Source organism: Pelmatolapia mariae, linkage group LG5 (genome assembly GCF_036321145.2).
Source record: "Pelmatolapia mariae isolate MD_Pm_ZW linkage group LG5, Pm_UMD_F_2, whole genome shotgun sequence".
In the NCBI taxonomy this organism is placed as follows: Eukaryota; Metazoa; Chordata; class Actinopteri; order Cichliformes; family Cichlidae; genus Pelmatolapia; species Pelmatolapia mariae.
In genome coordinates, this window is record NC_086231.1 from 14330001 (window position 1) to 14344117 (window position 14117).

Sequence of the window (14117 nt, forward strand, 5' to 3'; positions counted from 1 at the left end):
GTCAATTCTCTACTACAAGGAAATACATTTATGCGAATTCCAGTGAATATTTATATTTTCACATATATCCTAAATGTGTGCCCAGTATGCAGAGGAGTCCAACACTTCTGCATGCCTCAAGCTATTTGTTGTCAAAAATCCCTCCTTTTGACTACGATTACAGCATTTCACCAGCTCAACTGCATCAGACAATGTTCCATTGTGAGGCCTTTGGACCTCATGCAAATCATGACATGCCTGTATTTTGTGTTGTCATAATTCAAGCTATGAAATATTACCTGGTGAAGCTTTAGTGTTAATGAGGCTAGAAGGTATCGACAAAAAGTGAATTAATAAACAAACAAACAATCTTTATTGGTGGCTGAACGAATAAATATAACTGTGAAGTTAATGTGTGAAATAAAGCTTTGTGTGTGCAAATTATCCACAGCTGATCTTTTAAGTAGCATTAAACATTAGAGCAAAGTGGATGCCCTTTATTTATGCCTGTATCTGTAGCTTTGTGTGTGCGTAGCTGGCTGACTGGCAGGGCTAATGGACTGTGACTGGCTACAGCAGGCAGAGCGATGCTTATCAAAGTAAACTGGCCTACTGGGAAATTCAGCAATTATACTGTCATTAATCACAGGAGAGCGAGGAGGCTCTTAAGGATTGTTTTGAGTCGACTGTGTGGGAGGTGATCTGTGACGACCACGGAGAGGACATCGACAGCCTTACCACATGCATTACGGACTATATTAATTTCTGTGTGGATAACACCGTACCTACCAGGACTGTACGGTGTTTCTCCAACAACAAACCTTGGATTACCCCGGAAATTAAAGCTGTTCTCAAGCAGAAGAGGAGGGCCTTCAAATCCAAAGACAAAGAGGAGTTGAAAAGGGTGCAGAGAGAGTTGAGGGGACTGATAAGGAATGGGAAGGATAGCTACAGGCAGAAGATGGAGAACCAGCTTCAGCAAAATAACGTTGGTGAAGTCTGGAGAGGCCTCAGAACCATCTCGGGCCACAAACATCAGAACTCTCTGCCTGGGAGGGATGTGAGGTGGGCAAATGAACTGAATCATTTCTTCAACAGATTTGATTCAGCCATGAGGCAGTCTCCAACATCGGCTGCAGACTCAACCACCCCCACTGCTGCTGTTCCACCTCTGACACCTCAGACACTTCACACCTCCTCTATTCACCCTGCTCACTCCTCCCCACCCCCAACAACAGCATCCAATACACAATCAACACAAGGCTCCAGACTGTCTCTCTCAACCACCCAGGTTAGGAGGGAACTGAGGAGGATTAATGGCAAGAAGGCAGCGGGTCCAGATGGCATCAGCTCGAGGGTCGTCAGGTCCTGCGCGGACCAACTGTGTGGTGAGATGGAGCACCTCTTCAACCTGAGCCTGAGGCTGGGAAGAGTCCCACAGCTCTGGAAAACCTCCTGTGTTGTACCAGTGCCAAAGACTTCACGCCCCAAGGACCTCAACAGCTACAGGCCGGTGGCTCTGACATCCCACCTGATGAAGACCCTGGAGCGGCTGGTCCTGGCTCAGCTTCGGCGCCTTGTGAGCTCATCACTGGACCCACTTCAGTTTGCCTACCAGCCTGGCATTGGAGCGGATGATGCCGTCATTCACCTCCTACATCGCTCCCTCGCTCACCTGGAGACCGCTGGGAGCACTGTGAGAATCATGTTCTTTGATTTCTCCAGTGCCTTCAACACTATTCTTCCCTCGGTTCTGAAGGACAAGCTGGAGAACTCTGGAGTGGACCATCACCTCACTACCTGGATTTTGGACTACCTCACCGACCGACCACAGTATGTGAGGACTCAGGGCTGTGTGTCGGACAGGGTCGTCTGCAGTACGGGGGCCCCACAGGGAACGGTTCTGGCTCCGTTCCTCTTCACCATCTACACTGCAGACTTCTCCCACAACTCCACCCAGTGCTTCCTGCAGAAGTTCTCTGATGACTCTGCTATAGTCGGCCTCATCACTGATGGGGACGACAAGGAGTACAGAGGACTGACTCAGGACTTTGTGGACTGGTGCCAGCTGAACTACCTCCAGATCAATGCCAGTAAAACCAAGGAGCTGGTGGTAGACTTCCGCAGGCACAAACATCCTCCACTGCAACCACTGAACATCCAAGGTATGGACATTGAGACTGTGGACAGCTACAGGTACCTTGGTGTTCATCTGAACAACAAACTGGACTGGACTCATAACTCAGACGCCCTCTACAGGAAAGGGCAGAGCAGGCTGTACCTGCTGCGGAGACTCAGGTCGTTTGGAGTGGAGGGCCCACTCCTGAAGACCTTCTATGACTCTGTGGTGGCCTCAGCCATCTTTTATGGTGTGGTCTGCTGGGGTGGCAGCATCTCTGCTGGGGACAGGAAGAGACTGAACAGGCTGATCCGAAGGGCCAGCTCTGTTCTAGGATGCCCTCTGGACCCAGTGGAGGTTGTGAGTGACAGGAGAATGGTGGCTAAGCTGTCATCCCTGCTGGACAACATCTCCCACCCCATGCATGAGACTGTGACAGCACTGAGCAGCTCCTTCAGTGGGAGACTGCGGCACCCACGGTGTGGGACGGAGAGATTTCGCAGGTCTTTCCTCCCCACTGCTGTCAGACTCCACAACAAAGACTTTAACTGATCATACACACACATCCACAAATGTGCAATAACACAAATGTGCAATACTCTTTCTGGCACCATTGTATTTTTCACTCTGTTGTATATAGCATTTGTATTCTATTTTTATCCTATTGTATATTTTATTCTATTTTATTCTACTGTATATAGTATTCTATTTTTATTCTATTCTGTACAGTTGTGTACTGTATTTATTCTTATTTTATTTTATTCTAATTGTCCTTCATAACTTTTGCACTGTCCACTTCCTGCTGTGACAAAACAAATTTCCCACGTGTGGGACTAATAAAGGTCATCTTATCTTATCTTATCTTATCTTATTAAACCAAGCCAGCTACTGGACAGAATTAGCCTGCGTCAGAACATGTGCAGCTTTCATGTAAAACGACGAGAATACAACAATGACCAGAATATTTTATTATATATTTATGAAGTTCTACGGGATAAAAACCCAAGGGACCACGAAAAGCCTGGTAGTGTTGTTTTGCTGTAAAGTAAAACCTTGGTATTTCTCATAATCAAAGCCCAATATGAATAATAATAATGATAATAATGACATAAGATCAATAAGCGGTAGAGACAATCTTTTACATTATAAAACCCTGCAGTGGTTAGAGACTCTGACTGAGAACCTGTGTGGAGGTAAAACAAACCGAGCATTGTGATCCATTTGTGACATTCTCATGTATACACCTTGACCTTACACTCTAAAAATCACCTTGGACGTTTAAATATGCTAAAATAATGTATTTAACAATCGAATCAAATCCAGTACAGGCATTAGATCATGAGTCAATACATTTCATTTCCTATGAAGTGGTTTGCATGCCCAAATCTGGTAGTGTTTCATCTGCAACCTAAAACTGATGTCACAACGACACAAGACAGGATGCGGTTGAACTGTCACCGTGGGCAAATATTTTCCATGGAAAAATGAACTGAAAGAACATGACTAAGTATTTGGCAACATGCCATCCAATTATAGATTAGGGAAACTGAGAATCTTCTTCTGCTGAGTTGCAGGAGGATCAACAAGATTTTCTGACTGATAAAAGTGTGGCGGGGGCGTGGTTTGCTGGCCTGCTGCAGAGGAGGGGTGACACAGTGAGCTCTCTGGGCGGCACGGAGGCGGGGAGGGAACAGGTGTAAAGGACTGTTTTAATGAGGGAGATGTGTCTTATGTGTGTCCGCAGTGAGAAGGAGCAGATGATGCTGGGAGAGAGTCGGAGTGGCTGCGTCCGAGGTGGGTGCCAAAAACCGCAGATTATTTCTCAATAAAAGACAGTCTAAGCATTAACCAGTCGTGTGTGTGTGAGGGTCCTGTGTTACAAAAAGATATCAAACAGTCACATTCCTATTTTAAATAGGGATGGTCATGACCTTCATATATTTAAACTATGAAGTTATTGAAAAAATTCTGGTTCATTTAGCATTTTTTCCCTTTTAAGATAAATAATTTCCCTTACTAATAGGGTTGGGCAGTAGAAACGGTATACGGTAGAAACGATATAAATTTGGCCAACGGTAGAGATTTTGACTATACCGCTCTACCGCGATAGCGCATGTTGATGGTGTCATCAAGCTGCGCCTGTTTTGGTCGAAAGCATCGCAGCAGCTGCAAGCAGTACCATCTGCAAATTATGCCAGGCGACACTAATAGCGAAGACAGGAAGCACGTTTTGGAATACGAGGAAAGCCAAAAACTTCGCTTGAATGTTGAATTCTCTCGCAGCTGCTCTATTCCCATGTTGTTGCATTATATTAATAACTAACCTCGTATTGTGGATGGATTATCTCAGTTGTTGTCCTGACTGAAGTTTGGTCCGTTTACAGCATCCTGCCATGCGATTGCATTTGACAATCACATTAACTTTTATCGAGTGGAAAAAAGTTAGCGTTCATCCTCTAGCTTCACTGTTTATGTTACACTAACATAGCTGTGTCGCTAGCAATCACATAGCACATCATTATATACCAGCTAGTCCAACTTCAGTAACCCTACAAAAGTCACTGCTGTTTCGTTTTCTGTCTTTGTTTATGTTGGAAGTGATAGCAGAGCTTTACGTTTTATTTTTTTCCAGAAACCTCTCTGTCAGAGCATGGTAAATCATGTTTAGGTGGAAACTAGCGAGCTAACTTCCTGCTAACTTCTAACTCCGTTAAATTTAATAAATTCTGTTTTCATGGATGCCTGGATGTTAAACTTAATTGTTACACCTGGTAAAGCAGCGACGCTGATGATTTTATTAAAGGTGAAATAATTTAGACAGTTTTTAACGCTCAGTGATGCCGCGGTGTTCGTTTGACTTAGGGACCTAAAGCAAACAGAGTTTTGGACCCAGATTACTCTGCGAGGCTCCTGACTACGGTAGCCATAATGCTCCGACAATCCATCAGGCGGTGTGGCTTTGTAGTTTACCAAAGTCGTAGTAAAACATTTTTTGATAGATTTTTCAGCGCCATGTTCCACATAAAATTGGTTCGAGGTCAGTAAGCACAACCAGAATTTATACATAAGGCACACCAGATTATAAGGCGCACTGTCGATTTTTGAGAAAATTAAAGGATTTTAATTGCGCCTTTATGGTGCAGAAAATACGGAAGAAAAAAATATATCGCTATATATATCGTTACCGCACATGCTTCAAATTATACCGCGATATGGATTTTAGGCCATATCGCCCAGCCCTATTTACCAACACCAAAAACAGTTTGCAAGTCACTATTAAACAAGAAAAATATAACAAGAAAGTGTTAACTACTCCATGTTGGAGTGGTAGTGAGAGAATAAATAGAGGAGAAACATGCAAAACTGTTAAAACTAACATGTCACAACTGTGATACACTTATGACATGTTCAACAGCTATTTGACTTGTCTCTGATGATTTGATGAGTGGTTGAAAACAGTATCTTTGCGTGAAACGGCAATATCTGGTTTTATACAATAGGTTATGACCAAAAATTAGTGATACAGTTAGGAGACCTCATCTACAGGTTAATCTGCTCTACAGGTAAAAATGTTTCATGTTAATAGTGAGCTGCTGATTTAAAAACACACACAAAAAAGGGGTTTAAATGTGCCTCTTACCTGAGCTGTGACTGCAGTTTATTTCCTTTGGATACAAAGTCCTCCCATGTAGGATAACTGGCCTGCGGGGGAAAAATGAGAAGACAAATGACGGCATTAAACATCTATAACACAAGTCAGGATGCAACAAGATTCCTTAAGTCTAAAAGAGATGTTAACAATATTTCTTTCACAGCCATAATCCTGAAGGAGTTGTAGCCTTAACGAAGGGAGAAAGGGGCATTATTTAGGTATTAGTATTAAACCTGCCAGACATTTGTCTGCACAGGACTGGAATGTGCAGAAAACAAATCACACAAAACTGAACAGAGACGCGTAAAGCTGAAACATTTGACCTATTTTGATCCAACAGGAGCATTCAACATCAACACTTTGTGAAACAAAAAGAGTGAAAAATGACATACCTAAGGGGAGTTCATATTCCAACAAACTATGTTAAGAGAAAGAAAGGCACTACAGAAAATATGATGTCAGTGCTTCAGCAGAGCATTACAGCTGCAGTATTAAATCCAGTGAGGATTAATGGACTCCACTTAAATGAATTTGGGATTGGATCAAAATGAAAATCAGGATGACAGAAAGAGAACAGAGGTCTGAAATGTACAAATGCGGGGAAAAAAGCATGAAGGTATTAAAGAAAGTAAAACATTTAGGTCAAATGAGATGGAAAATCTAAAAATAAATACTGAATATAAGTGAAAGGTTTGACAAAACCTTGTTTTCTATTTTGCTGGATAATTAATTGTCAGTTTTCAGTTAGCTAATGACAGATTTAAGCAACAAATGCAGCTCTTAACTGAATCCTAGGGGATCTAACATTCACATATATTTAGAGTTCTTCAGATTTTCTCTAAAAAAACAAAAAACAAAAACAAAGCAATTATCAGCTGTTTGGCATGTTACTTTTTGCTTCTAGATGCGTGTTATGACAGAGGATGGGGATTCTGAGCCTGACAACTAATGAGCAGAAACACCCGAGTGGCACTAAACATGAGCAAACTAATGTTGTTCTTATGCAGATGTTGCTGATTCGCCGTGAAACTGCAGTTCACACTCTGAATCCATCACAATGTTCATGATGTCAGTTTTAACCTGCACTTAAAAAAAACAAACACTGAAAACATGAGAAATTCAACTGATTAATCAATTAGTCACCTAATCCCTAAAGCTTTAAATCTCCTTACCAATTTAACACACCCTAAGGGCTCAACAAAAACAAAAGATGGCATGAACACTAGGGATCTCAATGCAAAACCTACTTCACATGACGTCATCAGTGCACTAGCTGCTAGCTGGAAAGCCAACATATTAAAATACCGAAGTTAGAAAAATGTTAGTAGTTTGGAGACTTGTCATGGCTACTTTTTTTGTTTTGTACAAACCCCTGGCAAAAATCACGGGAGCACCAAATGTGCTTACTTGCAGCAAATAAACACATCCCACGTAACAGGCAAAACTATTTTTTTGTGAAACATACTTCAAGCAAATCAAATTACTTTAATTAATTGCATCTTTAAACATATATATCATAATCAGTACTTTGCTCAACAGCCTGAACTGCTCAAGAAACTGACTTCTTTTTTGAAAGGAGTTGTATAATGCATTCCAGCTCTCTTTTTGAGGCCATGCTTACTTTCGATCAGCCAGGTCCAACAGCTTGTCAAGGTTTGCAAACAAGCTCTGGTAACTGATTTACATATTCAGATTTATTCGAGTATTTGTTTTAGAAATGTGTTCAACTGAATTTGCTTCAGGGATCTTTTACAAAGCCAGAATATTCAGCTATTAAAATAGTTGTATGTCATATCTGTGATTTATTTACAATTTAACTTTTTGTACAAACCGGATTCCAAAAAAGTTGGGACACTAAACAAATTGTGAATAAAAACTGAATGCAATGATGTGGAGATGGCAAATGTCAATATTCCATTCAGAATAGAACGTAGGTGACAGATCAAAAGTTTAATCCGAGAAAATGTATCATTTTAAAGGAAAAATATGTTGATTCAAAATTTCACGGTGTCAACAAATCCCAAAAAAGTTGGGACAAGTAGCAATAAGAGGCTGGAAAAAGTCAATTTGAGCATAATGAAGAGCTGGAAGACCAATAAACTCTAATTAGGTTAATTGGCAACATGATTGGGTATAAAAAGAGCTTCTCAGAGTGGCAGTGTCTCTCAGAAGCCAAGATGGGTAGAGGATCACCAATTCCCACAATGTTGCGCAGAAAGATAGTGGAGCAATATCAGAAAGGTGTTACCCAGCGAAAAATTGCAAAGACTTTGCAGTTATCATCATCAACTGTGCATAACATCATCCGAAGATTCAGTGAATCTGGAACAATCTCTGTGCGTAAGGGTCAAGGGCGTAAACCCATACTGGACGCCCATGATCTCCGGGCCCTTAAACGACACTGCACCACAAACAGGAATGCTACTGTAAAGGAAATCACAGAATGGGCTCAGGACTGCTTCCAGAAACCATTGTCAGTGAACACAATCCACCGTGCCATCCGCCGTTGCCAGCTGAAACTCTACAGTGCAAAGAAGAAGCCATTTCTAAGCAAGATCCACAAGCTCAGGCGTTTTCACTGGGCCAGGGATCATGTAAAATGGAGTGTGGCAAATTGGAAGACTGTTCTGTGGTCAGACGAGTCACGATTTGAAGTTCTTTTTGGAAATGTGGGATGCCATGTCATCCGGACCAAAGAGGACAAGGACAACCCAAGTTGTTATCAACGCTCAGTTCAGAAGCCTGCGTCTCTGATGGTATGGGGTTGCATGAGTGCGTGTGGCATGGGCAGCTTGCATGTCTGGAAAGGCACCATCAATGCAGAAAAATATATTCAGGTTCTAGAACAACATATGCTCCCATCCAAACGTCATCTCTTCCAGGGATAACCCTGCATTTTTCAACAAGATAATGCCAGACCACATTCTGCATGAATCACAACATCATGGCTGAGTAGGAGAAGGATCCGGGTACTGAAATGGCCAGTCTGCAGTCCAGATCTTTCACCTATAGAGAACATTTGGCGCATCATAAAGAGGAAGGTGCGACAAAGAAGGCCCAAGACGATTGAACAGTTAGAGGCCTGTATTAGACACGAATGGGAGAGCATTCCTATTGCTAAACTTGAGAAACTGGTCTCCTCGGTCCCCAGACGTCTGTTGAGTGTTGTAAGAAGAAGGGGAGATGCCACACAGTGGTGAAAATGGCCTTGTCCCAACTTTTTTGGGACTTGTTGACACCATGACATTTTGAATCACCATATTTTTCCCTTCAGATGATAAATTTTCTCAGTTTCAACTTTTGTTCCGTGATTTATGTTCTATTCTGAATAAAATGTTAACATTTGCCATCTCCACATCATTGCATTCAGTTTTTATTCGCAATTTGTTTAGTGTCCCAACTTTTTTGGAATCCGGTTTGTATAATTTATTATAATGTTTGGTATAATTTTTTGTGACTTAAATAACAAACTGTGTTAAAGTGTGGCAAAAGAAAAAAATCTCCCTGTCGACTTCATTCTCTCTGTCTCATTGTCAGTACTTTTAGTTTAACACTTATTAGGAAGCTTTTATTGCATTTGCACTACCATAACATGTTGGAGTCAACTCCACTCACATCATTTCAGTTCAACCTTTTATACTTAACTTCCAAAGTTAGGAAAGTGATGTTTAAGTCGAACTTGATGTTGATTGAGACACAAGAATAATTGCTCAGTCACTTCTTCAAAGTGCGGAAAACAGCTTTTAAATTTAACACTAGTATCACACCAGGTCTCTGTAACAAGAAAGAAAAATAAAGAGACCATTGTTTTGGAGCTGGAAAAAAAACTGAATTATTAACAAACCTCATATCTATATTATTAACATTTACCGTTGAGGGGTCAAAGCTACTTCTTTATCTACATTTTGTAAAAGCAGCTGAATGATTATGTAATGTAACGCTGGTTCATGCAGGCTCTGACCTTGGGTTATATCTGAAGGAACAGCTGCTGGTGCAGTGTCCTGGTTATTGAATTAAAACGCAGGAAAGCCCTGCTCGAACAGAGGTCCGATTCCACTTTCTCTCTCTTTATTTTCATGAACCCAGTCACCCTGTCTGTCCTCTGTCTCTGCTGGTCCACCAAGGAGAGGATAATACCGATTTAACCCCTAACACAACACCATTAGCCTCTTAGCTCTACACTGCTAAAGCCGTTAGCCAGCCCCCGCTTTACAGCTAGCCAAGTATGCACGCAGCATGGGGCTGACAGGTTTACTAGCTGCAGGGATTTAGCTGTGCATGATGAAATACTGCAGGTGGTGGGCAGAATGTCTCTGGTGAACATCTAACAACGAACCTGTGATGAATAGAAAATGAAGAAAATTAAGAGAAAAGGAAAGACTACACTCCAAATCCATTTCTGACTTGTGGGTGGAGGAGTGACAGGATGAACTTGGAGTAAATTTGTACTGGGGTTTAAGAAAAAGCTTATATAAGCTTATGACAATTGAAGTTGACTTAATTTGAAAACTTATATATACTAACTTATATATAAGTGAGTACGTTTTCAAATTAAGTCAACTTTAATTATCCTATCTCTATCAGCATTAACAGTACAGAGTTGATCTGTGGAGAAACAACTTTATATATTTATTTATATTAAAGTATAACAGCAGTAACCAGTTGGTTTAACAATGTTTTGATGCAGCTTTGACTAACCGGGGCTGCAGCACTGATGGGCAACCACACCCTTCCTTCTTTCAGTGATGGGAGGTTGGAAATGAACAAGGTACAAAGCAAGCAGATGGCAGCTGAGCAAACCAGCACCGTTTCTGGAATACCTTGATGTCAAAAACAAGCAGTCGTATGTCGCCTTTGTCAAGGTAAAATGATATAACCACTTGACTGAAGTGCTGCCTAACCGTTTTCTCCATAGGCGTGGAAAATAGAGGGCTACTGGTGCTAGCACTACTGTTAGGCACACTCTGTACACTAATCTGGCATTGTGTGACACTCATTTCAGAGACATTTAAAACATCTTAAAACATTACAATTTTGTTATCAAATTGTTTTAAATTTAATGAAAGTTTTTTAAGCAAAAATATATATGGCCAGTGTTTAAACATGTCCATTTGATTGTGCTCAGTTCTGATTATTTTCTGAGGCTTTTCTGCTTTTATATTTTCCAAGCTTAATCAACTAATAAATTGATCATCAAGAACACCCCTAATATTTCCCATAACCTCTCCAGAAAAATGGCTCCAACTACCCTGTTGATTCCAGAGTAGTGCTGTGTAGTGCTGTGTCTCTCATTTTGGACATTTGTTTGAGGACATTTTCTCTAACTAGACCTCCTTAAATTTTAACAGAAGACCTATGCTCTAGATTATTCAGATTTATTCCCAGTGAAGATTCCCTCCACTGACTAGACAGAGTACAAAAACACTGACTTGTAAAAAGGCAGTAGTCCATTGTATGCTCTGGAGATACTCTGCAAATTTAGGACCAGCCTGGCCAGAAACTGTAGCAGGTGGAGAGCTGCCAGATGCAGTCCAAAGCAATAGATTTTGAGTTTCACATGGCAAAATATTCAAAGAGAAACTTATAAATTATATTATTTGATAGGTAATTTAAGAAACTATACTAAATCTGTGGGAAACATTGAAATTGATGTGAAATTAATTTCTAGCATATAATAGCATGATGTCTAACCTCTTGTATGTGGGTATATGCATGTTTTGTACTGTATGGTTGTTGAATTGTGGTGCTGCAAATCTCTGTGATCATTTTTGGGTTCGCATATGCTTACCCAGGTTTATTAGCATTCATATAAATTTAATCTGGTCAAACTGACATTTCTTTCCCATAGATTATGCTAAAATTTGCTTGAATTTCAAAGTAGAAATTATGACCAACGTGCCGAAGTCAAATCTAGTCTTTCTTTTATACTGCCTACAAATCTTGGTAATCCATACTAATTAAACTTGGAGTCCTTTTTAAAGACGAGCAGACACTGAGCGTCATCCTGGACAAGAATGTCAAGCTACAAACCAAGAATGCGTACCATAAAAAGCATATCCCGCTGCTTGTATTTCAGTCTGTGCAGCTCTTGGAGGCCTCTTCTTGTTCCCCTGCCACCTCTCGGCTAAACCTAAAATTCTGCCTGGCTTTGTTGTGACTGCCAGGAATGTCACAGTCAGTTGCAGACAAAATATTCCAGCACTGGTTCTGCAGCAGGCAGGGCTGAAGAGACCGCAGACAGCCAGAGTATCAGGGTCCACTGCAGCTTGATACTAAGAGGTTTCGAGAAGTGGTTGCTAAATTAGGGTCCCAGGACCCACAAGGGTCACTGATGATGTCCAGCGGGTTCCCCGAGACAGCTGCCGATGAAACAACTGTCTACTCTCATCTGGCTGGACAGCTATTTTTACATTTTAACTCTACTACATTTCTGGAGCGTTAGTAGAAAATGGAAATGGTAGTGGTATTTACTGTTACTCCAAAATGCCATTTGGATCTTTTTTTAGTTTAAATCCAAATCAGAAAATGTCCATTTCTAAAACATCAAAGAGATGCACCTATTGAAGCTCCCAAAACTTTTCCAAGAGTGGCAAATTTAATTAAACAAAATGGTAACTCTTTACACTGCTGTTGTTAAGCGCATGGGAATATCACAGCGTAGAAATATGAGCCATCTGTGTGAAAGAGCCTTGATTTGGAAGCTTTCTGGTTTCCATTCGTAGTCCACTTTTAGTCCAAATTGAAATGAATTACGTGGAAAACAAGGGGAACTGCATTTGACGAAATATAACATGGAAACAATAGCCCTTTGTATGCTGATTTATCTTTTAATTCGCTTTTTACATTTATCTATCTGCTTACAAAACCAATGAGCAACATCTGGAACAGGAACTCAAGCACTGGGTAGCTGTTGTTTGCTATGTGTTTACATTTTCTTTCCTGATTTCACCAGATGTCCTGAAATATTGACTGTTTCCCCTCACATACAAAGTCAGCAGATTAGCCAAAAGATTTCTTGATTGGTCAACTGGTAATGGGTATCTACAGTAAAAAAGCTCTGATAGTTAAAACTCAAGGTACTCTTAGTAAATGTTTGTTTATTTAAGAATCTATTTTTATATATGAATAAATATTTTGTCTACAATTTTTTAAAGAAAATCCTAAATAAATTATTGACCTGGTTGCAGGGCTTTAATTTCAGTTCTGAATTGCAGGTATTGTACACAACATACCTGCAAATCTAGCAGATACAACAACTGGCAATAAGTGCTGCAGAGGTAGACTAAAAATCTCCCTTAGATGTGAATGAACCTCTCTGCTGTTTCCTAAACTCTTGCCAATGTACACAGATAGAATAGAAAAGAACAGAACAGAAAAGAAATATCCTTTACTGTTCCTCATTGGGAAAATTCAGGTGTTCCAGCAGAAAAGTGGCAGACAGATGGAGCAGGTTCAAACGTGCAAACTCCAAGCTATTCAGTTAGCTAAAATGCAAATTAACCAATGAGGAAACACCTCAGCAAAAAACGACTGACTCTGGAAGGATTAGTTCAAAAGTAAGTCCCACTGAAGCCAACGTTTACGATGTGAATCCTCAAGAAAATTACATAGGTAACGGCAAGGTGAACCATTAGTCCAAACATATGTTTCTTGGTTAAATAGCTTATAATATGTTTATGTAAATACTGTTTAAAAAAGCTGTTCAACTTGTAACCAGTGCTGAGGTGCTGACGTGATGGGACAGAGGGGATCAAGAGAAAAAGCAAAAGCAAAAACAAACAAAGACAGAAAAGAGGATGACAAAGCACAATCTGAGATAAGCATAAGACATACTGTACTTCCAATCAGTAGTATCCCTCCCCTAAAGTCTATAAATAAGATTAAAGGAAACATTTAAAGGGGAATTCCCCCAATGTTGTAACCTAAATTTAATCCCTGAGTTGTTTTAAAATCAGTGTTAAGTTTGGTGTCTGATAATTACTATACATCTTCACTTCTTTTAATCAAACAGCTTTTATACCTGCTTGAAGCTCTGTCCAAAGAGTGGAAACTGTACGTAACCCCCACTGGCACTGACACAGTAAACTCTATTCACACAGCCTAAGCTCTCCTTGTAGAGAACACACATACATACATACATACATACATACATACATACATACATACATACATACATAGACAGACACACAAACACACACAGGGCTGTTATCCTATCTGCTTAGTCAACCAGGCAGCATTAATAGGTATAGAATTACCTCGGTGTGTGTAGTCACCTGCCATTAGCATCTAATCCTACCACGGTAATCCTGACTTGCTCTACTGACCAACACAAAGAAAGGATGCAGCGAGAGAGAAGAGAGATAGGCG

General features: G+C 40.6%; 1 protein-coding gene across 3 annotated transcripts in view; it reads right to left on the reverse strand.

Annotated features, from left to right (window-relative positions):
• The window catches only part of mtss1 (MTSS I-BAR domain containing 1), a 79819-nt gene that overhangs the window by 50965 nt on the left and 14737 nt on the right, over positions 1-14117 (reverse strand). For all 3 annotated transcript variants that reach the window (XM_063473745.1, XM_063473744.1, XM_063473743.1), the window contains exon 2: positions 5739-5800. In XM_063473745.1, the coding sequence (XP_063329815.1) occupies positions 5739-5800 (62 nt within the window). The remainder of the gene's footprint in view (positions 1-5738; positions 5801-14117) is intronic.